We start from the raw sequence: 27,274 nt of genomic DNA, 5'->3' as shown, positions 1-27,274 counted from the left end.
TTACACCCTAAAAATATTTAAGTATTTGAAAATAACTAATACAGTAATACACTACAAAACTAGTACTAATACTTCGAAACTGAGAATTTAACATTATGTATGTATTTAATTCTCTATTATATAAAGAGTTTTAATATTTTTCTGAATGCTATTATTAGGGCTAGAATGTCTTCTTGTGTAATGTATTTTCTTATATGACCAGTTTTTTTATTACCGACATCGGCTAACATATTCAAGTGTAAGCCCAGTCTCTCAATGTCTAGGTCATTTTTGAAAAACTCAGTTGATTTTTACAAATTTGTTTCACCGTTGTTTACTAAAAGCAAGCACTCTTGTTCAACTGCATTGATCTGTGTGAGTCCAGTTGAAGCAAACCGCTCAGTACTACAAGATTGATTCGGAGGAAGCAAAGGATCATCAACTTGTGAAGGTTTTTCTTTTAAACACAATTCCCAAAAGTGTTCAAAACTATCACGCCTTCCATTCAATATACAAATGAAGCACTCATATATTTTTTTCCAGATCAGCAACATTTAGATGAGGGCATTGAATTTTTTCATGGAAATCCTCTACTGTGTTCATTGCATGGCAATAAAGATGTAAAAATAAATAAGTCTTGAATTGTAACATTGACTCAAGGTATCCCGCACATTTTTAATCTGGCTCTGTTTTGTCCTATGCAGAAAATGTTTAAAAAAACTCTAGAAATTCTTCAAAGTTTTTCAAGATACTAGAAGCTCGCATAGTCGATCGAGTCAGGCAAAGGGGTCGTAGACCAGCTTGGTCATTGGCGCTCTCATAGCGTATGCTTCCCTTACGGTGTTTATTAAGTTCTTGGCTAAAGCCTTAATATCCCTCAGACACATAAGATGGCAGAGACTGCCTACAACTGCCAAGTTTTCACTTTGAGCAGTGCAGTGCACATAACGTTCTTCTGGTTGTATACCAAAAACTAACTTTTTTTAGTCCTTTGTAATTACCTCTCATATTCGTGGCACCATCATAGCAAGCACTGTCCTCTTAAGTTATCCATTGACAAATCAAGATGAGCAAAAAGTCTTTTAAAATTTAAACAGAGTTTGTGATTCAGTGTTGGGGGTTTCGTATAAGTCGGAACACTAAACATGTCTGCTGCATGCACTGAATGAAACTATTCACACTGATTGACTGCAACAGAAGGGTGGGCTTTATTAGCCGTGGCATCGTAATGCCTCTAAGCATCAAGGCGACGGGAGGCGGAGGGTTCCAGGTACTTCTGTTCCAGTCCTTTTGATGTTGCCGCGGCTGCTGCACTGGCCCGCTGGTGCCAGACTTTACCCGAAGCTTCACGCACCGGGACAAATTAAGTGTGCCCGCAGCACCATAACACTATCGTGATTCACACCACTCATTTCCAATTAACCTGCTTACTACGGAAATAATTATTTGTTTTAACTCATTACTGAATGTATTTTAAAAGGTAACTGTCATCAAACAAGGAAAATAAAAAATTACAACATAATTTTGTGATTTTACAAAGCATAATATAACTAATAATTTTCTTTTTTTTTTTTCAAAAATTCGATTCTGTAGTGTCACTGTCCATATATCGCTGGCAGTGGCACTACAGAATCGATGACAACTTTTTATCTTTGACGTGTTTTACCTCCGATAGCACATGAAATCCAGACCAAGCCCACTTTCCACGGTATTTAGGCCGTTCTTCGACGTCCAGCTTGTCAGTCGGCAAGACTCGGCACAACCAGGAGTATCTCTGAAGATGTGCAACGTAGCTTTGGACGAAACGTTAGGGATGGAAGAGTTCCATGGACCACAGCCATACAACCCGGAAGAATTCTCGGCTGTTGTAAGGCTAGCTCCCACCTGCACAGTTCAGAAAAGCTGTGGAAGAGGAAAGGATCCAGGTGGCTCGGGTAGTGAAGCAGCCATTGAAATCAAGTATGTAACGTTCAGCTGCATGTTGTGCCACAGTTTGGCGGCGACCATTCTAACTAGTGGACAGCTGGTTTGCAGTCATACCAATATTTGAAAACATAAAAAGCTGTGGAATGATTGCTGTGGAGCTGGTAAATGACATGCCTGCTTTCACAGGTGACCCGGCCCCTGATGGGGCAGGATAAACCTGTGACAGGACTGGAAAAGGAAGTGCTGGGTGGGTGGATTGGGCAGTCTTGCACCTGGGTCTTCCATATGGGAGTGGGAGTGGCATAGGGATTGACTAGGATGTTGTGGAGATTGAGTGGGCGACAGAACACCGCTTTAGGAGGGTTGGGAAGTATAGTGGGCATAATGATAGGTAATCAAAGTCCTGGCAAAGGATATGGTTCAGTTGTTCCAGGTGCTGGGTGCTGAAGGGGACACTCCTTTGTGCTTGTTCTTGGGGGTTGTGGAAGGGTTGGGTGTGTGAGGGGTAATGGTATGGACGAGCTGGTTGTGGACTGGGGGATAGTGCCTGTATGTGAAGGCCTTGGTGAGACCCTCAGCACACTGAGCAAGGGAATTTTTGTCACTGCATATGCACCTTTCCCGGGTGACCAGTGAGAGGGATGAAAGCTGTCAAAATACACGTACTGTTGGTAGTTAGTGGGTTTAAAGTGGACAGAGGTGCAGATGGAGCCATCAGAGAGGAGACGGTAAACATCTAGGAAGGTGGCATGCTGGGTTGAGGAGCACCTTATGATGCGGATGGGAGAGGAGGTGTTGATATTTGAAGGAATGAAGCTATGTCTTGGCCATGAGTCCAGATAATGAGGGTATCATCAATGAATCTGAACCAGACTAGGGGTTTGGTGTTGTGGGAGGCCAGGAAGGTCTTTAGATGGACCATAAGAAGGTGCCATGCGGGTTCCCATGGCTGCGCCGCTGGTTTGTTTATATACCTTCCCTTCAAATGAGAAGTAGTTGTGGGTTAGTATAAAGTTAGTAAGGTGTGTGAGGAATGAGGTAGTGGGTGTGTGGAGTCTGAATGATGCTGGGAAAGCTTGTGTTCCATCTGTCCAGGATTGTTGGGTTCATGGATTTTAGGGGGCACGTAGAAGGTGAGTGTGCAGGGTGTCATAGGGGTGATGGAGAAATGGATTTAGGGGAGAAATTCTGGGAAGGGCCTAAGGCGTTAAGCAGGGATCGGAGGTTGTGTTGGACTTCTGGGATGGGATCACTCTGGCAGAGTTTATAGGTGGAGGAGTCAGATAATTGGCAGAGGCCTTCTTCCAGGTAGTCCCTGTGACAATACATAACAAGTGATGCAGTCTCCCAACCACTTTCTCGAATGCCTGGAATCCTTACCCAGTCTGTTACCCCCGGAAACCATCCTTGTAACCATTGATGCCACTTCCTTATACACAAATATTCCGCACGTCCAGGGCCTTGCTGCGATGGAGCACTTCCTTTCACGCCGATCACCAGCCACCCTACCTAAAACCTCTTTCCTCATTACCTTAGCCAGCTTCATCCTGACCCACAACTTCTTCACTTTCGAAGGCCAGACATACCAACAATTAAAGGGAACAGCCATGGGTACCAGGATGGCCTCCTCGTATGCCAACCTATTCATGGGTTGCTTAGAGGAAGCCTTCTTGGTTACCCAGACCCTGCCAACCCAAAGTTTGGTACAGATTTATTGATGACATCTTCATGATCTGGACTCATAGTGAAGAAGAACTCCAGAATTTCCTCTCCAACCTCAACTCCTTTGGTTCCATCAGATTCACCTGGTCCTACTCCAAATCCCATGCCACTTTCCTTGACGTCGACCTCCACCTGTCCAATGGCCAGCTTCACACGTCCGTCCACATCAAACCTACCAACAAGCAACTGTACATCCATGATGACAGCTGCCACCCGTTCCACATCAAACGGTCCCTTCCCTACAGCCTAGGTCTTCATGGCAAACGAATCTGCTCCAGTCCGGAATCCCTGAACCATTACGCCAACAACCTGAAAACAGTTTTCGCATCCCGCAACTACTCTCCCGACCTGGTACAGAAGCAAATAACCAGAGCCACTTCCTCATCTCCTCAAACCCAGAACCTCCAACAGAAGAACCCCAAAAGTGCCCCACTTGTGACAGGATACTTTCCGGGACTGGATCAGACTCTGAATGTGGCTCTCCAGCAGGGATACGACTTCCTCAAATCCTGCCCTGAAATGAGATCCACCCTTCATGAAATCCTCCCCACTCCACCAAGAGTGTCTTTCCGCCGTCCACCTAACTTTCGTAACCTCTTAGTTCATCCCTATGAAATTCCCAAACCACTTTCCCTACCCTTGTAACTGCCCCTGGTGTAAATTCTGTCCCATGCACCCTCCCACCACCACCACCACCACCACCACCACCACCACCTACTCCAGTCCTGTAACCTGGAAGGTGTACATGATCAAAGGCAGAGAGCCACGTGTGAAAGCACCCACGTGACTTACCAACTGACCTGCCTACACTGTGAAGCTTTCTATGTGGGAATGACCAGCAACAAACTGTCCATTCGCATGAATGGACACAGGCAGACAGTGTTCGTTGGTAATGAGGATCACCCTGTGGCTAAACATGCCTCGGTGCACGGCCAGCACATCTTGGCACAGTGTTACACCATCCGGGTTATCTGGATACTTCCCACTAACACCAACCTGTCATAACTCCGGAGATGGGAACTTGCCCTTCAGTATATCCTCTCTTCTCGTTATCCGCCAGGCCTCAATCTCCGCTAATTTCAATTTGCCGCCGCTCGTACCTCACCTGTCTTTCAACAACGTCTTTGCCTCTGTACTTCCGCCTCAACTGACATCTCTGCCCAAACTCTTTGCCTTTACAAATGTCTGCTTGTGTCTGTACATGTGCGGATGGATGTGTGCGCATGAGTGTATACCTGTCCTTTTTTCCCCCTAAGGTAAGTCTTTCCGCTCCCGGGATTGGAATGACTCCTTACCCCCTCCCTTAAAACCCACATCCTTTCGTCTTTCCCTCTCCTTCCCTCTTTCCTGATGAAGCAACCGTTGGTTGCGAAAGCTAGAATTTTGTCTGTGTGTCTATCGACCTGCCAGGACTTTTGTTTGGTAAGTCACATCATCTTTGTTTTTAGATATATATATTTATAAAAAAAAAAAAAAACAAAGATGCTGTGACTTACCAAACGAGAACGTGCTGGTAGATACATACGTGTGTGTGGGCGCGCACGCACTTATTAGAGAGGGGGAGAGATTTTTTAATAAAATAAAATTGTTTATTTTATTTTTATTAGTAGAATAGAAAATGTATGAAATAGGGCTTTTTAATAGTATGTATCTGTCAGAACATGAAGGGATACAGTTAAAATTACTGACAAAAAATCCCACAGAGCAATGTGAAAATCCCAAATCAATCAAAATTACTCATGATATTCGTATCAATTCTGTGTTTAGTAAGTGCTCTTCTAAAGTATTAAAACAACACAAGAGGAAACCAAGCAAAAGTAATCACAGTAATGTACATCGATGATTCACACCTGACCTCAAAAAAGTAAGAATACAAGTCATCAACCTCCACAACAGATCAAAGAACAGTGAAGGAGATAAGACTTCTGTACCTTCAATTAAACAAAAGGTACAGATCTGAAATTATAAAACAGAAACAAATGCCAAATTATAATTACATTCAACAAACACAAAACAAATGGCAGGCTGCTTGAAGAGTTGATCAGGACTGGGTAATAGAGATAACAGTAGTTATCCCTCTACATAAAAAAAAGACAAGTCACCTGTTGACAACTAGTGTCCTTTCTTGTGCCAATACTTTCAAAAATAGTAGAACACTACATGTGCCAACAAATTTACAAACATTCCACCAACAATGGAACACTGACAAACACTCAGTTGGCTTCAGGGAAAATTCATCTACACTGAAAGCTGTTGCAAGTGTTTTGACAATATTCAGTGCCTTTGAAGCAAAGTCGTCCGTTCGTGGACTACTGATTGACCTGAGCAAGGCATTTGACTCTGTGAGATGCTGGATTCTAACAGATAAAGTGAAGTACTGTGGCATTTGAGATATAGAAATCAATCTTATCTTGTCTCCTAAGCGCATTTCTTGTGCATTTGACACGTTCCACATCATAACGGTTTTTCCTGCTACTGATCAATGGAACACCTAACTAACTACACTAAGCAGATTCAGAACGATGTAAGTTGTAGTTATTCGGAGATGAGGCGGCTTGCGCAGGATAGAGGAGCACAGGGAGCCGCATCAAACCAGACTCTGGACTGAAGACCACAACAACAACACAGTGTAACCTGAAGTCTAAGTTAGGTTGTAAGTTGAATGTGGTTTTGAGTTGGTGAAGCAGTGTTAAAACCCTTCAGTTTATCCTATTATGCCATACTATAGCCTGCATCATCTAGCATGGCACTTCGGTGCATAGAGGTGGAGTGGAAAGGAAGTGTGAGGAGATGCGATCTGTGTATGTGTGGCAGCAGAGAGCGGGCACACAAAGTCCATGTTGCCAAACTGCATTGCTGCGGACAACAGTGTAGCTTGTTTGAGTACGGTACATTGTATTATACAGTCAAATCTATGAGGGAAATAAGTATTAAAACCAATTTCAATCAGTCATCACGAGAGAAATATTAATTCAAGTCTTGACAATGTTGCGTCCACTGCTCCATAGATTTACTATGCGCGACATCGGGAGGCGAGAACAGCTGACACAGCTTGTGAAGACATGATGTACAATTTTTCTCAAAACAACAATTGTCTAATGACAAGGTAATTGAAACTGCTTGCAATAATTACCATTTATTGTGATTTGAACTGCATTATAAGTAAAAATTTAATAAACAACAAAATTAACTTCAAGCTCAAACCGAAATCATTATATTTGCTTGGCAACTGCTTCTGCTCAATAAAATTTTTAAAAGTGTGTGTGTGTGTGTGTGTGTGTGTGTGTGTGTGTGTGTGTGTGTGTGTGTGTGTGTGTGTGTAACAATTAACCATCATCTGCGAATAACTCTAGGGAATCTGACCGATAACATCGAAAATCACCGATATCTCGACAAGTAACAGTTGCTGTCATTTTAGGGCCATATCCAGTTCATGCCTTGAAAATGACAGGTTTACAGCATGGTGGGAGAAGCTTAACTTCTCTTTGGGCAATATGTTGAACATTATAGTCTACATAATTGAAAGATACAAAGTCCTAATAAAAAAGGCTAGAAAGTTCTCATTATTTATGCAACCACAAGTCTTTGAAACTAAGAAATATTATTACTTTGTTCCAAGGTCTACATCATAATACCATAACCACTTCTATTTGAGTCAGTTTCTGAACAACCTGATTGAAAATTTGCGATAATAGGTTCAAAGGTTTATATTCATCATCACTTCCTTGTCAAATTATTCTTTCTGAAACTTTTCAGCATGCCACACAGACTGTGCCCATGCTGCAGGTGGGATGCTGTTTGTTACTTCATTGTGCATTGCCTCAAGCAGAAGAGATTCACTGCCTGTTATCTTGAAAATTCCCCCCCTCCCCCCACCCCTCCATCCCTCCCATGTAAGCCTTAAAACACTTTGCCCAAATTAATTCCATGGGGCTACAATGACACATGGGCAAATGCAAAACTGTGTGATACCATTGACATGCAAGGAAGTCAAGTTTGTATGGTCTGTCACATGACTTAATGAGCTACAGCAGATCGGCACAAGTCTGGTTTAAATGGGGCTTAATATTTTTATTTTTAAGCCGGGGAAAAATAACTACTTTTCTGGTGTTTGTACTTGATGTTTTCTCTGTAACAGTTGAATTATAACTGGCAATGACAAACTTCGAAGCAAGGTATGACAAGAATTGTGAATCACGTCACGAAACTGACAGCGTTCATTACCAAATGGTAATCGCTGCTGCTTTTCTTACACACAAATACAAGTTTATTCTCAGAAATAAAACCAGAAGAGTCAGCATGCAGAACAATTATCCACTAACCTATCCCTATGAGAACTTTAAACTGTCAGTACCATCATTCATTTTGCAGCAGATCATCTTGGAATGATTCTAATTGACCCACCTCTCATCAACATAACACACTGTTGAACTACCCCCTCCTCTTGTATCATGAATCTTTGTATGGGATATAGTTCGTGCTGCACTTATGTCACTGCTGTGAAATAAAAGCTCTCTTCTTAACATCTCTGGAACCAACGTCTTTTAAAATTCTTTACCTTAACGAAGTGCTTACCACCAAAGCCTGCATAATGGTAATATGTTTTTGTTATGCTGGGCATTCATCATTCAATGGAGCACTTTAAAACATCTTTGCTAAAACTATCCATTTGGGTTAGAGGTTCCTTGTGATTTCGATGCTTTCCAGGCGACACGAAACCAACTGTTTCTATGGTTCCTACAGCCCTGACACTTTCGTTTACAATTCTTTTTACAGTGCTCTTGCCGACACCACACGGTTCTGGAGCCCATTCTTGTGTTTTCCAATGTTAACAGTAGGAGACTGCTTTTAAATTCACACTTGAAAAAGTCATAAATTTAAATAATCTGCCTCGCCTGGTTGTGAAGCACTTCACACTTTTTGCCGTCGCCTGAGGTTTCTTTTATTCGCACTTAAAAATATACAAGATACACATTCACAGCTATACTACTGCAAGAGAAAAAAAGGAAAAAAATGGATAATTGGATGAATAATTCGGTTGTCGAGAAGTATGGCAACAGTGCAGCACGTAGGAGCGAGATTCTGTGGGACAGATGGGGTACATGACATAGGTGGTGACCTGGACTAGATGGCTTCCCTGACTCATGGCACTAACGTTCACTTCGTTCGAGCTGTTCCAGTGTCATGATCGACCACACCTTGGGAGCTGTGAGGTGAATGAATGTGGGCTTAGGGATGGCTCTGAGGACAGCCAACTTTGCTCATGTTTTTCTGGTGCCCATTGGGACTATCAACAGGCATTTTCTCCTCAGTATTGCTTTTACAATTACAGTCATTATGACTACCCTCATAGTGTTGTGATTGATGTTGACTGCCAAAATGAACGTGTGCATTAATGTCCCTTTCTGTATTTGATCAGTTAAATAATGTAGCCTCATTGATAGATCTTGTTATGGGTTCATTTCCTTGCGTGAAACACAAATCTTCTCAAGATAGATTTAAAGATCTCTCAATGTTTTCTATCCATAGTTTAAGTTCTTCGCCTAGTTGTTCTCTGGCTTCTCGCAAACCTTTATTAAATAAATGGACTATCAACAGATGGGCTTACTAGGCATTGCCTACACCTAAACAGGACTGGGAAGGGAAGATTGGTACAGCTGATTCATGAAAGTAAAGGGGGTGGATCTCAGGCCACTCATGGTCAAATACCAGTTGTCATAGGTAGGAAAAGTAGGTATTTTTAGAATAAATTCAGGCAACAGGTTCCCCTGCCTACAGAGTATCTCCAGCAGTTTAAAAAATACTGAAACAATCACTCACAAGACAGATTTTAACACCTCACATATTACATATAACAGGTGTCACAAAGATAAACAAACCATTGGAAAGAGTAACATGGTGCATTTCACAGACTTTACAATCCTCCATCAAAACATGCAATCCATAAAAAATAAAATAGAATTATTAGAAGTTGAGATCCTATCTTTGAACTGCACAGTAGTTTGCATTACTGAGCATTGGTATAGACACACAAAAATCCAACATGTAGTATTATCACTGTATGAAAAGACAAACTCTTACTGCAGAAGTACTTCAAGGGGTGGAGGATCATGCATTTATATCAGAAAAGGAGCACAGTTCAAATCAAGACATGACTAAGTGAAGACAAACACTTTGAAATATCAGCTATTGAATTAACAGGACTTGATATCACCAAGAAATGTATTATTTTGTGTGTGTATAGATCTCCTGGTGGTAGTATGGACACTTTTTTCAATAAATTAATGTAAGTTCTAGATAAAGTCTCAAGTACAAAGGTCAACATAATTCTGTGTGGGGACATTAACACCAACAGTAATATCATATATTAATCCAGCAGCACCTTCATAAATATCCTTCAAAGTTTTGGCAAAATCAATAGTGCAATAAGGGTTACTACAATGACTGCATCAGTAATTGACCAAGTGGCCACAAATATGGACAGGGAAAAATGTGATGTAGCTATAAAAGATCTCGGACTATCAGACCATCTCTGTCAAATAACAACAGTAAAATCAGACAACCAATCATTCCCTAAACTACAAGCCTACAAACGACATCTACCAGAAATGAAAACAAAAAAATTTACAAAAGAAAGAGAAAAACAAAGCTAGGATGAAATGTATAAGGAAACCATTGTGAATATGAAATTCTCTAAATTCTCCACATTGTTTAAATTCAACTTTGAAAAGGCATTTCCAAAAGTATGCATGCCTGTATCAAAATCTCACAAAAACAGATGGATAACAGCAGGTATTAAGAAGTCCTCCCAAACACTTTAATACCTCAGCTGCATGAAACAAGATTCGCAATGATCCAGAATTCTTAAATTTGTATCATAGATACAGGAAGACCTATAGGAAGGTGCTGCAAAAAAGTCATTTAATGACAAAATAATATATAATATACAGAATAAAAGCAATGCAGTCTGGGATGTTATAAAAAAGGAAATGGGGAGAGGCAAACTAATGCAGAATAACATACTGCTAAGAGAGGGGGATGAGGTAATAAATGATCCACAACACTTAGCAAACTAAGCAAACGAGCATTTTTCAAGTGTTGCGGAGAAGTTACAGCAAAAATTCCCTAAAACAAATATAACACCTGTAAAAAATGTTGCAATAAATACAATGATGTTACTTCCAACCACAGAGAATGAAGTCAATAAAACTGTTCAAAAAATAAAAAGTCTGTAGCCGTAGATGAAGTACTAATGTGTCTACTGAAACAATGCAAAAGGGATTATACTACGCCCCTTAACGCATATAATAAATGAATCCTTTACACCAGGGACATTTCCAAAGCAGTTAAAACAGGCAAGAGTTGTACCTTTGATTAAGAAAGGTAATGCAGAAGACACAGAAAATGACCGGCCCATTTCCCTGCATTCTCAAAAATAATAGAAGTACTTATGAAAGTCAGATTAATGAATTACCTGAATAAATACAATCTTTTAAGCGAATCAGAGTTTGGTTTCCAAAGTGGCAAAAATACGGAGTCAGCCATAGTAAAATTCACAAAAGTTGTACTTGATGCTCTTGATGAAGATGAGTGTGTCACAGGCATATTTTTGGATCTTTCTAAGGCATTTGATACAATAGACCACAAGATTCTATTAAATAAATTAGAAGCATTAGGAATAAGAGGGGTAGCTAATGACTGGTTTCGATCATACCTAACAGTTAGGGTACAAAGGGTAGAGATAATACATACTTCAAATAGATCTAAACATTTAGTACAACACTTATCAGAACCACAATATTAGGGTTCCACAAGGTAGCATATTAGCACAAAAAACAATATGTTGTTGTTGTTGTGGTCTTCAGTCCTGAGACTGGTTTGATGCAGCTCTCCATGCTACTCTATCCTGTGCAAGCTTTTTCATCTCCCAGTACCTACTGCAACCTACATCCTTCTGAATCTGCTTAGTGTATTCATCTCTTGGTCTCCCTCTACGATTTTTACCCTCCACGCTGCCCTCCAATACTAAACTGGTGATCCCTTGATGCCTCAGAACATGTCCTACCAACCGATCCCTTCTTCTGGTCAAGTTGTGCCACAAACTTCTCTTCTCCCCAATCCTATTCAATACTTCCTCATTAGTTATGTGATCTACCCATGTAATCTTCAGCATTCTTCTGTAGCACCACATTTCGAAAGCTTCTATCCTCTTCTTGTCCAAACTATTTATCGTCCATGTTTCACTTCCATACATGGCTACACTCCATACGAATACTTTCAGAAATGACTTCCTGACACTTAAATCAATACTGGATGTTAACAAATTTCTCTTCTTCAGAAACGCTTTCCTTGCCATTGCCAGCCTACATTTTATATCCTCTCTACTTCGACCATCTTCAGTTATTTTGCTCCCCAAATAGCAAAACTCCTTTACTACTTTAAGTGCCTCATTTCCTAATCTAATTCCCTCAGCATCACCCGACTTAATTAGACTACATTCCATTATCCTTGTTTTGCTTTTGTTGATGTTCATCTTATATACTCCTTTCAAGACACTGTCCATTCCATTCAACTGCTCTTCCAAGTCCTTTGCTGTCTCTGACAGAATTACGTCATCGGCGAACCTCAAAGTTTTTATTTCTTCTCCATGAATTTTAATACCTACTCCGAATTTTTCTTTTGTTTCCTTTACTGCTTGCTCAATATACAGATTGAACAACATCGGGGAGAGGCTACAACCCTGTCTTACTCCCTTCCCAACCACTGCTTCCCTTTCATGTCCCTCGACTCTTATAACTGCCATCTGGTTTCCGTACAAATTGTAAATAGCCTTTCGCTCCCTGTATTTTACCCCTGCCACCTTTAGAATTTGAAAGAGAGTATTCCAGTCAACATTGTCAAAAGCTTTCTCTAAGTCTACAAATGCTAGAAACGTAGGTTTGCCTTTCCTTAATCTTTCTTCTAAGATAAGTCGTAAGGTCAGTATTGCCTCACGTGTTCCAGTGTTTCTACGGAATCCAAACTGATCTTCCCCGAGGTTGGCTTCTACTAGTTTTTCCATTCGTCTGTAAAGAATTCATGTTAGTATTTTGCAGCTGTGACTTATTAAGCTGATAGTTCGGTAATTTTCACATCTGTCAACACCTGCTTTCTTTGGGATTGGAATTATTATATTCTTCTTGAAGTCTGAGGGTATTTCGTCTGTTTCATACATCTTGCTCACCAGATGGTAGAGTTTTGTCAGGACTGGCTCTCCCACGGCCGTCAGTAGTTCCAATGGAATATTGTCTACTCCGGGGGTCTTGTTTCGACTCAGGTCTTTCAGTGCTCTGTCAAACTCTTCACGCAGTATCGTATCTCCCATTTCATCTTCATCTACATCCTCTTCCATTTCCATAATATTGTCCTCAAGTACATCGCCCCTGTATAGACCCTCTATATACTCCTTCCACCTTTCTGCTTTCCCTTCTTTGCTTAGAACTGGGTTTCCATCTGAGCTCTTGATATTCATACAAGTCGTTCTCGTATCTCCAAAGGTCTCTTTAATTTTCCTGTAGGCGGTATCTATCTTACCCCTAGTGAGATAAGCCTCTACATCCTTACATTTGTCCTCTAGCCACCCCTGCTTAGCCATTTTGCACTTCCTGTCGATCTCATTTTTGAGTCATTTGTATTACTTTTTGCCTGCTTCATTTACTGCATTTTTATATTTTCTCCTTTCATCAATTAAATTCAATATTTCTTCTGTTACCCAAGGATTTCTACTAGCCCTCGTCTTTTTACCTACTTGATCCTCTGCTGCCTTCACTACTTCATCCCTCAAAGCTACCCATTCTTCTTCTACTGTATTTATTTCCCCATTCCTGTCAATTGCTCCCTTATGCTCTCCCTGAATCTCTGTACAACCTCTGGTTCTTTTAGTTTATCCAGGTCCCATCTCCTTAAATTCCCACCTTTTTGCAGTTTCTTCAGTTTTAATCTACAGGTCATAACCAATAGATTGTGGTCAGAGTCCACATCTGCCCCTGGAAATGTCTTACAATTTAAAACCTGGTTTCTAAATCTCTGTCTTACCATTATATAATCTATCTGATACCTTTTAGTATCTCCAGGGTTCTTCCATGTATACAACCTTCTTTCATGATTCTTAAACCAAGTGTTAGTATGATTATGTTGTGCTCTGCGCAAAATTCTACCAGGCGGCTTCCTCTTTCATTTCTGTCCCCCAATCCATATTCACCTACTATGTTTCCTTCTCTCCCATTTCCTACACTCGAATTCCAGTCACCCATGACTATTAAATTTTCGTCTCCCTTCACAATCTGAATAATTTCTTTTATTTCATCATACATTTCTTCAATTTCTTCGTCATCTGCAGAGCTAGTTGGCATATAAACTTGTACTACTGTAGTAGGTGTGGGCTTCGTATCTATCTTGGCCACAATAATGCGTTCACTATGCTGTTTGTAGTAGCTTACCCGCATTCCTATTTTCCTATTCATTATTAAACCTACTCCTGCATTACCCCTATTTGACTTTGTGTTTATAACCCTGTAGTCACCTGATCAGAAGTCTTGTTCCTCCTGCCACCGAACTTCACTAATTCCCACTATATCTAACTTCAACCTATCCATTTCCCTTTTTAAATTTTCTAACCTACCTGCCCGATTAAGGGATCTGACATTCCATGCTCCGATCCGTAGAACGCCAGTTTTCTTTCTCCTGATAACGACATCCTCTTGAGTAGTCCCCGCCCGGAGATCCAAATGGGGGACTATTTTACCTCCGGAATATTTTACCCAAGAGGACGCCATCATCATGTAATCATACAGTAAAGCTGCATGCCCTCGGGAAAAATTACGGCTGTAGTTTCCCCTTGCTTTCAGCCGTTCGCAGTACCAGCACAGCAAGGCCGTTTTGGTTATACTGTTCCTGATATACATCAATGACTCCCCTAGTAGTGTTATTCATGGTGAAAAAATTCTCTTCGCTGATGACAGCAATACTATGGTCACTGAGAAAACGAGAACTCGTTGCCGAGAAAGCAAATGAAACCCTCAAGGAAGTTTATGATTGGTCAATAAGCAATAAAGTGACATTGAACATAAAGAAAACTAGTGCCATGAATTTCAGTTTGAAGAGGAAAAATGACAATGTTAAATTAAATGTAGATGGCACCTCTATAGACTGTGTAACAAATGCAAAATTTCTAGGAATGAATATCGATTCTCAGTTGAAATGGTGTGAACACATGAAAGTACTAGGAAACAGAATGTCATCAGCATGTATTCCCCTTAGAATCCTATCATCAGTGTGTAACATGCAGTATATTTTAGTTACATATTATTCACATGTACACTCAATTCTTAGCTATGACATTCTTTTTTGGGGAACAAACACACAAAATATGAACACAATTTTCAAACTCCGGAAAAGAGCCATAATAATAATAACCAAAAATAAGTTACTAGTCGAGCTCATTGTGAAGATCTGTTCAAAATACTGGGGATTTTAACTGCTCCATGTGAATAATTTACCAGGGAAATGCGGAAGCGTCCGATCCCGCCCGTCTGATTTGACCCGTAACGTCACAAATATGGCGCTAATGGGACAAGCGCGGGACTGGGGTGTTTTTGGGTGGAGGCAAACTAAATATAAACAAATGTAGACACCCACCCCCATACAAACCACACAAAATGATGAAAAAAACCATCATCACAAAACTCCACAAATACCACTAAACACAATATCATCTGGAATCTGACACTTCCCTTGACCTATATAGCTCAACAGCAGCTTCCGATCCCGTAAGTTAGGATCAAACACTTCCCTTGGCCTATATAGCTGAAAAACATCTCTCGATACCAATATCAACAAACAGCCACACATTGGGATCGAACACTTCCCTTGACCTGCGCACTGTTAATTTTATCCGTCATATCCATTCGTGAACATAAACAACAACCGATTAATTTTACTAAAATTACCACACGATTTACAGTGAACAACACTAAATTAACCTTCACGCAAAATCGTTAACTCACTGAAATGAATTACACTACAAACACAGCCGCCACTCGAACAATTCTGGATAATGAGCAAAAGCAAACTGAGCCCATTACACCACACAAACGAAAACCCTGAATATACCACCAGAGAGCACAACAAACCGCAACACAACGACATCTACAAACACGCCACACTCACAAACCTAACTCCGCGCCGTCATGACGTCACACACGACAACACCCTTCGTCACGTGTCAAAGCAGACGCGTGGGATCTGACGCTTCTGTCGACCCTTTACCAGTTAGTTGTACACATCAAAAATAATATTGGTAATTAATGCACAAACAGCTCTGTCCATGACCATGCAACAAGAGAGAGACTCAACTTACATTTACCAAGAAAAAATAAACATAAAAACTCAAAACAGCATTTTCTATCAAGGAATAGAACTGTATAATAATTTACCAAAAGTGAGTAAAGAAATTGCAAAAATACACTTAAAAAGGCAGCTAAAAAGTACCTGTTATGCAATACATTTTATACATTGAAGGATTACTTAGATAAAACAGAGTAGGCTTAGGGGTTTGATAAAAAATGTTATACAAATAAATAAATAATAATAATGATTATAAAACATCAAACATTCCACATAACACCTTCACTTTATGTTTTTTCCCCTTCTTTTTTCCTTTCTAGATATACTTAGCCCCATGCTATGCATGGCACAATACTAACACCTCTTCCTCTTTCTGAGCTCATCACCTCACTCATTATGGAGGGATGCTGACTCAGTTTTTCAGGATAGCAAGTGGGAAGTTGCAGTACAGAAAATGGCCCAGAGATCACCAGTGTGTGTGTGTGTGTGTGTGTGTGTGTGTGTGTGTGTGTGTGTGTAGAGAGAGTAGTGACTGTTAGTGAGATATGAGTGAACAGTGTGGCGTTACATTATTTAATAAGTTATTTGTAAAAAAAAGTATTGTATACCAGGAGTAAATATAATGATTGTCTCTAACTAGAAGTCTGTAAATATATGTGTATAAGAAATTAGCTTATTTTATATTGATCTAAACTTGTAAATACTTTGATATGCCCTATATCCTTGTAAAAAGAGATCTACGAATGAATAAAGATACTACTGCTACTGCTGCTACCACCACCACCACCACCACCACCACCACCTTCTTACATGATGCGAACTTTAGTAGCTACTGCAAATTAAAATCTATGTTCACTTAACTAAAATTGTAGATTCTGAATTCTGCAAAATAAATTTTTTTGTCAAAAATAGCTTTGTGAACATTAACACATTACTGACAAGGACTCAATACCGTTCTATAGTTGGTACCACAAATGATGGTCAAGTTTAGGTTCATTCTGCTTGTTTACATCATGTATTTTCCAACAGGCAGTGACAATTCTGTAGTGTTCTGAGCACTCTGCTATGAATGTCTTATGTAACCCGTGTGTTGAACAATCAATGAATTTTTATTCCATTTGTTGAGAGTTGCTGTAGCTGATGGTTAAATGACAAATTCTACAAAAGCAAGAGAGATATAATTTGTGGGATACTCTCATACACCAAGTGCAAAGCACGTGTATGCACTTACCGTTATCCTGCCCATTTCTTGACCTGCACGAACCGCCATTGTTTGTGGATCGGACTGTAGTTTGATCGGTCTTCAAATTCCCTATATTTCATACAGTGAGAATGGTAATTGCTGTAAACACTACCCTCTCATCAGCTAGCAGTATAATACGCCTAGTTATGAACAGATATTCTAACATTTTGTAATTAGCTTTTTGTTGATAAGTACAAGAAAGGTCCCATTTTCTACATGTAATCAGCTCAAAGATACACTCATTTTTTTTCATACACACATAACAACATAGAGACAGTCCGAGTCAAATTGAAGGAGCGAATGCTTCTGGTGTGTATTTAAATCCATTGGTTTTTGTCTTAAGACATAAAAAACCCTCTAGTTGCATTTCTTATTATCCAAAATAGCTTTATATTTATCCCACTATAAATCACAACAGCAATTAAATGAAAAAACAATAGAAAAGTAGTAGTTTAAAGTTGTGTTAACATTAAAGCCATTACAGCCACCATAGTACGAGGTACGAATGGTGAAGAAAATTGCCTTGGCCATGCACAAATTATCCAAGCATTTGACAATGATCTAGCGAAACCATGAAAACAAATCGGATGGGGTCCTGGACCCTGCTCCCCCCAAAAATGAAAGCTATGGAAATATAATCAACATCACCATAGGCCTGATGAAAAACAAGTATCACAGTGGCAGCATGCATAATAAAAAAATGGTACAAATCACAAGGTAAACTATTTGTTCCTTGACAAAGCTATATAGTTAAATGAACTACTAAATATATGTACAGAGAGGCTCACTCATACTTTGAAGAGCTAATGGGAATGACTACAGAGAATAGTTTTTTCCTAGCATCAAATTTATTTTATAATATGTTCCCAATTTCTTCTTATTTACAAAATTTTAATGAATTTCACTGCATCATTTACAATCTACAACAGAATGTTGCTGCCTTATCATGTAAATTGGACATGAAAAGCTTGGCAAGATATTAATAAAATAATCTTGCATATACAATTAATATGATAAACAGCACAAGAAAAATGTTTATTACTTTATTCAAATTAACTGTAAAAGCAAAATCAGCTACTTTATGTTCTGAATGTTGCTACACACCCCGAGACTTATGGATTAAACATGAAACATATGACTTTGAGAAATCCATCTGGCATTTAGCTAACATAAACTTTCATTGCCTTTCTAAGAGGCTGCCGGCAAATAGGACATTTCCCATTCTCCCTATGCACTGTAGTAGCACACTGTACACACAGACATAAATGTTGGCATGGCAGAACCACAATACACTTGTCCCTGTCTTGACAAACTACACACAGCCTACTATCTTGTTCTCTTTGTAGTCGTTTAATCAAATCATCTTTGGAGCTACTCGCTTCTGTTGAATGAAGTTTCACTGCTGGCCTCAAGCGGGAACTAACTGGCTGTTGACTTTGCGTTGAATATGAAGACTGCTCACTGATATCCGATTCATCACTAGATACGTTTGTCTCAGGCTGCCGTCGAATGACTGTTCTTCGAACTGTTGACAGCAACATTTTCAGAATTCTGACTGGTAAAGACCGTAAGAAGTTAAAAGTACACAAACTAATAGTTAGGGCAAAACTGAAAATCTGTGCCTGGTATTTGACAAATGCCATTGATAAAAATACGGCGATCAACAACCCAAGAAGTGCTGTTGATGGTATATCAGTAAAAAATAGTAGCACGCTCCACAGTAATGTATTAATACCATCATATGCAGCACTAACAATGGATGTTAACTCTTCGTAGCACCTGCCAACAGCATAAACAGAAGTTGCCATACAATATACAATGCACAGCGGTACAAACTGAACACAGTACCATACACTGGACCCTATAAGTATAATCGCCTCTTTCAGCAGTTCTGGAACAAATACGATGAAACCGTATAACTTGTTTAAACAACTCCATAGAACACTGACACAAGACACCACAAAATCGTGTAAACTCACAGCGGTCCTCCGTGCAATTTGGTAAGTTTCCGAGGAGACGAGCAATATTTGTGACCAGAAATAAAGTAAAGTACTTGCCGCACTCTTCAGTTTCCAAGAACAATCAATTATAAACACAATAAAATCTTCATACAGCACTTGGAGAACGACAAATAAAGTAATTAAAACATTTCCCACATGGAAAAGAACGAACGTGATGAACTCTACAATAACACCACCTACCGAGAAGCTAAGCCACAGCGTTACTTGAATAAGCTTCCTCAAAGAGTTACAGAAAGTAATCAGTGCATTAACAACTTCGCCTACTGTCCACATTTTCACTTTATTTCCCGTCCCATCACTCGTAACTTCGCACTCACATTCAAATATTCGAAAACATTGCTGCGTGCCAAAGACTCTACAAGCCGGATAAAACAATCCAGAAGCGGTATCAGTGCAGCAAACGACCAAAATAATTTTTTAAGGACAGTTTACTTAAACATGTAACGCCGGGTACCGTATTTGCACGTGGACTTTCAGTCTATTGAAAACAGTCTGAATCTTTAATAAGTATCCGATGTTTGCTAACATTATGGACATTGTGTTGTACTGTTATTACACAAGCGGTCTAACCCATCGACTACGAAATCGAAAGTGTTAGCATATCGGAAGTTACTGTAAAATGATGCAAAATTCGAGCTTGGGGTAGTAATAACTAAGCTTGGTCAGGTTAGGGATGTTACTGTGGAGGCTTAGTTCTTCGTAAACGATTTTAGATAATGGCTCACCGGTTGCTGACAACTGCAAGAAAGTTGGAAAAGTTGCTGTGGAATGGAATTAGACGTGGCGATATTAACAACTCAATGGTAATGTCTTAGCTATCGCGCATCCTTTACGTAATTCACATTTCGCATTAACTTACTGTTAAAATGGGAGGCTTCTGTCAAAATGACATTCCTGTATTCGTATCAATTAATGTTGTATCGTCTGTGCAAAGAGTCGCTCTTCGTGTAGAAGTAGTTTGTTGTGTTATTAATAGCTTTTATATTGTTGAAATTAAATCAATAGAAAACGTAGTGACTTTATGTAGGGGCGACATTCTGATTCGTTCCTCCTCTTAAGATGTCTTATCCCTTTCTGTGTTCCCTTTAAACGTTTCTCTACTACTCGTTGCGTAACCACAATGACTTAGTAAGACACCCAGTTTTGTGCATTTTTTTTCCTTCACTACTTGTAAGCATGTATCCTAGTTCCCTTTATCACTTAGATAATGTATTAAGGAAGATTTTTCGTTAATTTGCCGCCCTGGTGGCACTTTTTTTTTTAGACCTACTGTCATTACCATTAGCCTATTCCTCAGTTTCGGAAATTAAGTAATTGTTTATCATAATTGGTATCCTCCACGTCAGGTTTACGATACAACATATAATAAATGCCATTTCTAACGTAAATTTTGTAAATACTCTGCACCCTATCAGTTTGTGTGAATAAGTCTTATATAACCTACAGACAAACCTATGTTAATTTTGTATCAGCTTTTGTAATGTGACCTAAATCATTATTTTAAGTTTTTGACGGGAATACTAGTGTACTCTTTTGCATGATTTTTGTGTGTGTGTGTGTGTGTGTGTGTGTGTGTGTGTGTGTGTGTGTACTGGATGAGTCTCTTTATTTTCTATAATTAGAGCAACAAATTTTCTTTTCTGACACAGTGCCCATTGAACTGTTACTCTGCATTTATTGTCAGATAGATTACCCATTACTCACATGAAATGAATCCCAGTTCTGTTCAGCAGTGTGTGTGTGTGTGTGTGTTAGTCAAGAATTTGCATTTGTCTTTCTGTGGTTGATTTGGGCTTGGATTCTCACAATTGACCAGTCTCTGTCCGCCCGCTACGAATGATAAGACCTGTTGTATTGGTATTTTCTAGAAAATAGACTAAAATAATGAGTAGCATTAATTAATGTGTGTGATTTTTCTTTAGATGGTAGTGAGAAATGGGAGAGTCATCTGGATATTTATAATTCATGAACCTTTACTCTCTAGCAAGGGCAGTTGTCTAAAAGCAAACAAAATTAGACGATGCAATAATTATTGCATTAGGCCAGATACTGGACAATGACGTACCTCTCACTGGTTGCCCACTGTCATCTGCATGGAGCACATTGTTTTCCTTGTAGCTACAGGGATGGCAGTGCAATTGACTCTGCAGCGTTACTGTATTCTTTTAACACCCATCATGAGCACTGTAATTGGAAGTGAAGCTGTCGCACAAATTCCTCTTTAATTGTGAGTGCCGCATTTGCATGACAGTTGTTAGAGGACTGTGTTAAGATAACATGGTAAAAGTTTACTACTCGAGCATGTACATTCCGTGTGGTTGTGAAAGGAAGCGGATCAGAGAAATTTTGGCTGAAGATTGTGTACGGGTAGTGAATGGCCACTATGAGTGATGTTACAGGAGGAACCTAAAAGATACAGATTGTGTGAATGCTGGTACTTGCAGTAGAGATTTCCACTTACAGGCTTTTTTTGTACTGGATGAGTCTCTTTATTTTCTGTACTTAGAACAACAAATTTTCTTTTCTGACACAGTGCCCATTGAATTGTTACTGTGCATTTATGGTTAAATAAATTACCCATTACTCACATGATGTTCAATCCCTTGTGACACAAATAACTATTATGTCTGGAACCGAATCCTTTCATTAAGCCACCACTGCTCCCTATCCTACAGCCACTTACTCCTGCAGGTCTGGGGGGTCAGAATAGGCCCAAGGTATTCCTGCCTGTTGTAAGAGGCGACGAAAAAGAGTCTCACACTTATTGTACCTGTGAGTTCAGGTCCCATTGTATGATTTGTCCTGCCACTTCAAAAATTCTACAGAAGTGCGGGCCATAAGGGGAAGGATGCCTTACTTGGTGAAAGAGTTATCCATAGTGCCCTTAGATTCTATCTCCTGAATCTCTTGTCTTGGCTTTGCATCTCCACTTACAATTCAACTATTTGGGCGAGGACACTTTCCAGGGCATGTCATCTTTTCTGTGTCTCCTGTACTCTTTCATCCTCATGACAATACTGGATTTCTCTGTGCCCAATGACCAGCACAGTAGCCAGTCTGTTGTGGTGGGGACGTCATGTACCTATTTGGTGGTAGCCCCCTGACAACACAGGGATTGCACTGCTGAAGCCTGAGCTGTAAACTCCCCATGTATGCCAAGGAGTAGATGCCTGTCTTCATGGGGCATCAGGACTCCCAGCAACGGCCATCATGCCAGTTGGCCTTTGCTGTGGGTGGGTGGTGCCCGTGGGGAGCCCCCCTGATAGGAGTCGGTGACATCAGGGTGGATGACCCGCATTGAAGTGGACTAAGTCATCTCTTGCTGGTGACCGTATGGCACCAGCAATCTCTAGGAAGGGTAAGATTGAATACAGTGCCGACAGGAATGACTCTAGAGTCTTTTCCCTCCCTCACTACACCATGTGAGGAACATAGTGCTACATAACGGAAAGAGCCATATTTGCCTCTGCTTTTAGTCTGTAGCAGAACTGATGGGGACTCTTTTCTACCTACGAAGCCTCAATTTTTCGTTGACCACCTTGAGGATAAGTTTGGAGAAGTGACAGCACGGTCAGAGATGCAAAACGGTGGAGTCTTGAATCAGACAGCATCCCCAGCCCAATCCCGAGTGTCACTCGCCTGTGACAAACTGGGTGATATTCCTGTTTCCGTCACTCCCCATAAAGGCCTCAACTTTATCCAGTGGATTATTTTCCATCATGATCTTCTCTTGTCAGTTGACTATAAGTTATGCGCCAATTTAGAACGGCAGGGTGTTCATTTTGTCCGGTGCGTTTACAGGAGACCCAAAGACTACAGTATTGGTGCCTTCATCTTGGCCTTTGAGGGTGATTCATTGCCTGAAAAGGTCAAGGTAGTGGTTTACCTCTGACATTAAACCATACGCCCCTCCCCCCTATGCAGTGCTTTAAGTGCTGGAAGTTCAGGCAAATGTTTTCCCGCTGCACTTCCAGTGCCACATGTCGAGACTGCAGACATTCACTGCACCCAGATACTCCATGTGTGCCACTACCCTCCTGTATCAGCTGTGGAGAGCACCACTCCCGATGCTTGCCAGACTGCTAAGTACTCTAAAAGGAGTGAACAATCATGGAGCACAAGAACCTGGCTCTGTGACTTACATAGAGACTAATAGAGACTAAACATAAATTTGAGAGATTACACCCCATTGAGCTGACATTGACATATGCAGCTACATCACCATTGCCATCCCAAGTGCCAGTGGTTTCTCACTCTGTGCCACGTACAGTGGGCCCCTCCGGGTCACCAGAATACATCCGCCCCCTTGGTGGTAGGGGGCAAATCTTCCTATGTTGCTCCCAAAGCACCTACTTTGGGAGCAAGGGCCCCTCAAATGCAAGGAACATTGGTCCCCCCCCCTCCGGAGAAGCAACAGCCTCTTCTGGCTCCTCTCATGCAGAAGTGGTCCCTTGGGGCCCTCTCTCCCAAGGTCTCTACTAATGCCATGGTGGACACTCGCCAGTGGGCCCCCTGCGGGTCCGGGGTAAGAATAGGCCCGAGGTATTCCTGCCTGTCGTAAGAGGCGACTAAAAGGAGTTTCCACCATTTCGGCCTTCCATGTGATGGCCCCCCTTGGGGTTTGACCTCCATTTTTCAAAATTCTACAGAACTACGAGCCTTTTGGGGAAGGACGCCTTACTTGGTGTCTCACTGGTCCTCAGTGCACTAAGACCTTGGCACTCAGCATTGTAACGGCGTTGTAACCACACCCGCTATTCCTCAAATTGGGCCTAAATGCCTAATGGGTTGCACAAGTTACGCCCATAGTGCGTCCCCATCTGCACCTATGATCATGATGGACTTTCCATGGCACCCAAAATCCAGCACGGTAGCCAGCCCGTTGTGGTGGTGTTGTCATGTACCCTCTAGGTTGTAGCCCCCTGACAACACAGGGATCCCCCCCCAGGGGGTCCACAACTCTTTTGTGGACACGTGCGTAGCGAGCACGGGACCCCGAGCTAATGTGGCCCTCCTTCCTTTTCCGGGCTGCATACCTTCCCTTCCCTTTCCGCATCCCTCCCCGTCCCCCATCTTCGCCCCCCCCCCCCCCTCACCTCTGTCTCTTTCCTTCCTTTCTCCCCCTCTGGGAGTATGGTTTGTGCCTACGTCCGGAGACGGACGCTCGAAACTGTTCCAAATTCCTTGCTCTTACACTTGCCACTCCTCGTCCTTCCTCTGTCCTTCTCTTTTCCTTCCCTCTTCTCCTTGCCCTTTTCTCCGCTACGGCGTTTGAGACCCCCTCTTCTTTCCTTTCCCTTTCTCTTCTTTCCTCCCTGTGCGTGTCTGAAGGCCGACCCACGCACTTCCATGCGTAGCCGGTGACGGGGTAACGCGTAATTCCCCGCCCCGGGTAGACAGGTAGGACACGTACGTACCCCCTGGTAACGGCCAGGCCCAGGGAGGGGTGATTACCCGAGCTGATACCTTCCGAAAGTGCCGATTGGTCCCTCCGTCCGTTTGTCGGGAGGTGTGACCTGAGGTGTGAACAATCACCTAAGGCGGGTGTGCCCTCGGCGAGGGCCCCCACAAGGGAGGAGCGCGCCATCGGAGACGCCGGTAATCATGGGGGATTCTTCCGCAATGGTTTCCTCACCTTCCACTATGTCTGCTCACAAACGTAAGTTCACTGAGTCTCAGCCACAGACTGTTCTTCCATCGTTGCCACAGTTCCTTGTTGTTTCTCGGTCTGACGAAGGTCACGACTTTTCCACGGTCAACCCTTTCATTATACAGAAAGGTGTCGACGCAATTGCGGGTCCTGTAAAGTCTTGTTCCAGATTACGGAACGGCACCCTGTTGTTAGAAACACACAGTGCCCTCCAGGCTCAAAAATTGCTGCGTACTTCTCTGCTCCACACCTTCCCTGTCCGGGTGGAACCGCACCGTACCTTAAATTCCTCGCGTGGAGCCGTTTATACGCGCTCCCTCGATGGATTGTCTGACGAAGAAATTCAGCATTACCTGTCTGACCAGGGCGTCACAGCTGTTCATCGGGTTATGAAAAGGGTTGATTCGAACATCATTCCAACCCGCACTGTCTTCTTGACATTTGACAAAGTTCAACTCCCATCAAAAATCAAAGCAGGCTATGAGATAATTTCCGTTCGCCCTTATGTCCCAAACCCTACGCGTTGCTATCGATGTCAGCGGTTCAATCATACCAGCCAGTCCTGTTCCAATCCGGCCAAATGTGTTACTTGTGGCAAGGATGCCCATGAGGGTGCTTGTCCACCTCCATCCCCTCGCTGCATCAACTGTATGGGTGACCACGCTGCCTCCTCTCGAGATTGCCCCGTTTTTAAGGATGAAAAGCTCATCCAGGAAATAAGAGTGAAGGAAAAGGTGTCGACCTTTGCTGCTCGAAAGTTACTCGCCAGTCGACAGCCCACCGTGCCTCAGAAAGGTAAATACAGCGCTGTCCTTGCTTCTCCTCGACCAACAAAGGAGGCAGCCACGCAGACTTGCGACTTCACCTTTAGTACCACGGTCGTCAGATCGGCCAGCGCAAAGATCGCCCGTTCAACCTCACCCCTTTCGCCTGCCCACTTTATGGCTCACCCTTCATCGGGTTCTGTTAAATCTCGAGCCCAAAAGTCAGACGCCAAGTCTTCGAAAAAAGAGCATTCTCGTGAAGAGTTTTTACGTACCGCAACTTCAGAACCATCGGTTCCTCCTTCATCTAAACATCATACTTCTAAGAAGGCTACGAAGAAACACAGTTCCTCTCCTTCTCCGCCAAGGCGTGTCCCATCTACAGCACCACCTGGCGGAAATCGCCCTCGGCCATCTTCTGTGTCGCCGAGGCGCACTGCTGGTGGCCGGTCAACTGGCCGATCGTTGGTGGCAGGAGCTGCTCCTGACCAACCTATGGATCAGGATCTTCTGCCTTCGACTGAATGCCATTCCATGCTGTCGGTCGCAAGCTCTGAGCAGTCGTTGAGTTGACAGCACCCTTGGTCACGTTCCTCCATTTTCTGTTCACCCTATGTCCATTATCCACTGGAATATCCGCGGCATTCGCGCCAATCGGGAGGAATTGTCGATCCTTTTACGATCCTACTCGCCGGTCATCTTCTGTCTTCAGGAAACAAAGCTGCGTCCCCATGACCGCTTTGTTCTCCCTCATTTTCAGTCCGTCCGATATGACCTCCCCTCTGTTGAAGGCACTCCAGCCCATGGAGGACTCATGATTCTGCTCCATGATACTCTCCATTATCACCCAATCCCCTTAAACACTTCCTTCCAAGCTGTCGCGGTCCGTCTTTCCCTTTCTGGATACACGTTCTCTCTTTGTACGGTATACATTCCATCGTCTACACCAATGGCACGAGCTGATCTCCTTCATCTTCTTGATCAGCTTCCACCCCCCTATTTGCTGGTTGGGGACTTCAATGCCCACCACCCGCTTTGGGGATCTCCACATCCTTGTCCACGTGGCTCACTATTGCTAGACGTCTTCCACCAAGCGGATCTAGTCTGCCTCAACACTGGGGTCCCCACATTTTTGTCTGCCTCCACGGCAAATTTATCTCATTTGGACCTTGCGGTCGGTACTGTTCCGCTAGCTCGGCGCTTCGAATGGTTCGCCCTTGATGATACACACTCGAGTGACCACTTTCCATGTGTTCTTCGACTGCAGCCTCAACTGCCCTATATGCGCTCGCGTCGCTGGAAGTTTGCCCAAGCCGATTGGACACTTTTTTCGTCTCTAGCGACATTCGATGACTGTCGCTTTCCCAGCGTCGACGATGAGGTCACACATTTTACCGACGTTATTCTCACAGCTGCGGAACGTTCAATACCACGCACCTCCGAATTGCCCCGGCGCCCCCCAGTTCCTTGGTGGAACGAGGCATGCCGTGACGCAATACGTGAGCGGCGACGTGCTCTTCGCATTTTCCGTCACCATCCAACTTTGGCCAACTGTATCCGATATAAGCAGCTCCGTGCGCGATGC

The 27,274-nt window shown here is 42.1% G+C and overlaps 2 protein-coding genes and 1 long non-coding RNA gene across 3 annotated transcripts in view; 1 reads left to right on the top strand and 2 right to left on the bottom strand.

The window, feature by feature from the left end:
* LOC126469983 (uncharacterized) overlaps nt 1–3,358 on the bottom strand; it is a 32,134-nt gene extending 28,776 nt beyond the window's left edge. Inside the window, exon 1 of the long non-coding RNA XR_007586105.1 lies at nt 1,646–3,358. This is a non-coding gene — a long non-coding RNA (uncharacterized LOC126469983). The remainder of the gene's footprint in view (nt 1–1,645) is intronic.
* Nucleotides 3,359–17,620: 14,262 nt separating this feature from the next.
* Nucleotides 17,621–19,680, bottom strand: LOC126469973 (uncharacterized). Its single transcript, XM_050097420.1, has one exon. It carries the CDS (start codon nt 19,546–19,548, stop codon nt 18,415–18,417), a length of 1,134 nt encoding a protein of 377 aa, XP_049953377.1. The 5' UTR covers nt 19,549–19,680; the 3' UTR covers nt 17,621–18,414.
* A 175-nt stretch (nt 19,681–19,855) lies between these two features.
* LOC126469931 (AFG3-like protein 2) overlaps nt 19,856–27,274 on the top strand; it is a 128,082-nt gene continuing 120,663 nt past the window's right edge. Inside the window, exon 1 of the mRNA XM_050097332.1 lies at nt 19,856–20,078. Coding sequence (XP_049953289.1) covers nt 19,992–20,078 — 87 coding nt within the window. The 5' untranslated portion in view covers nt 19,856–19,991. The remainder of the gene's footprint in view (nt 20,079–27,274) is intronic.

Source organism: Schistocerca serialis, chromosome 1 (genome assembly GCF_023864345.2).
Source record: "Schistocerca serialis cubense isolate TAMUIC-IGC-003099 chromosome 1, iqSchSeri2.2, whole genome shotgun sequence".
In the NCBI taxonomy this organism is placed as follows: Eukaryota; Metazoa; Arthropoda; class Insecta; order Orthoptera; family Acrididae; genus Schistocerca; species Schistocerca serialis.
This window is presented reverse-complemented; position numbering and strand designations above follow the sequence as displayed.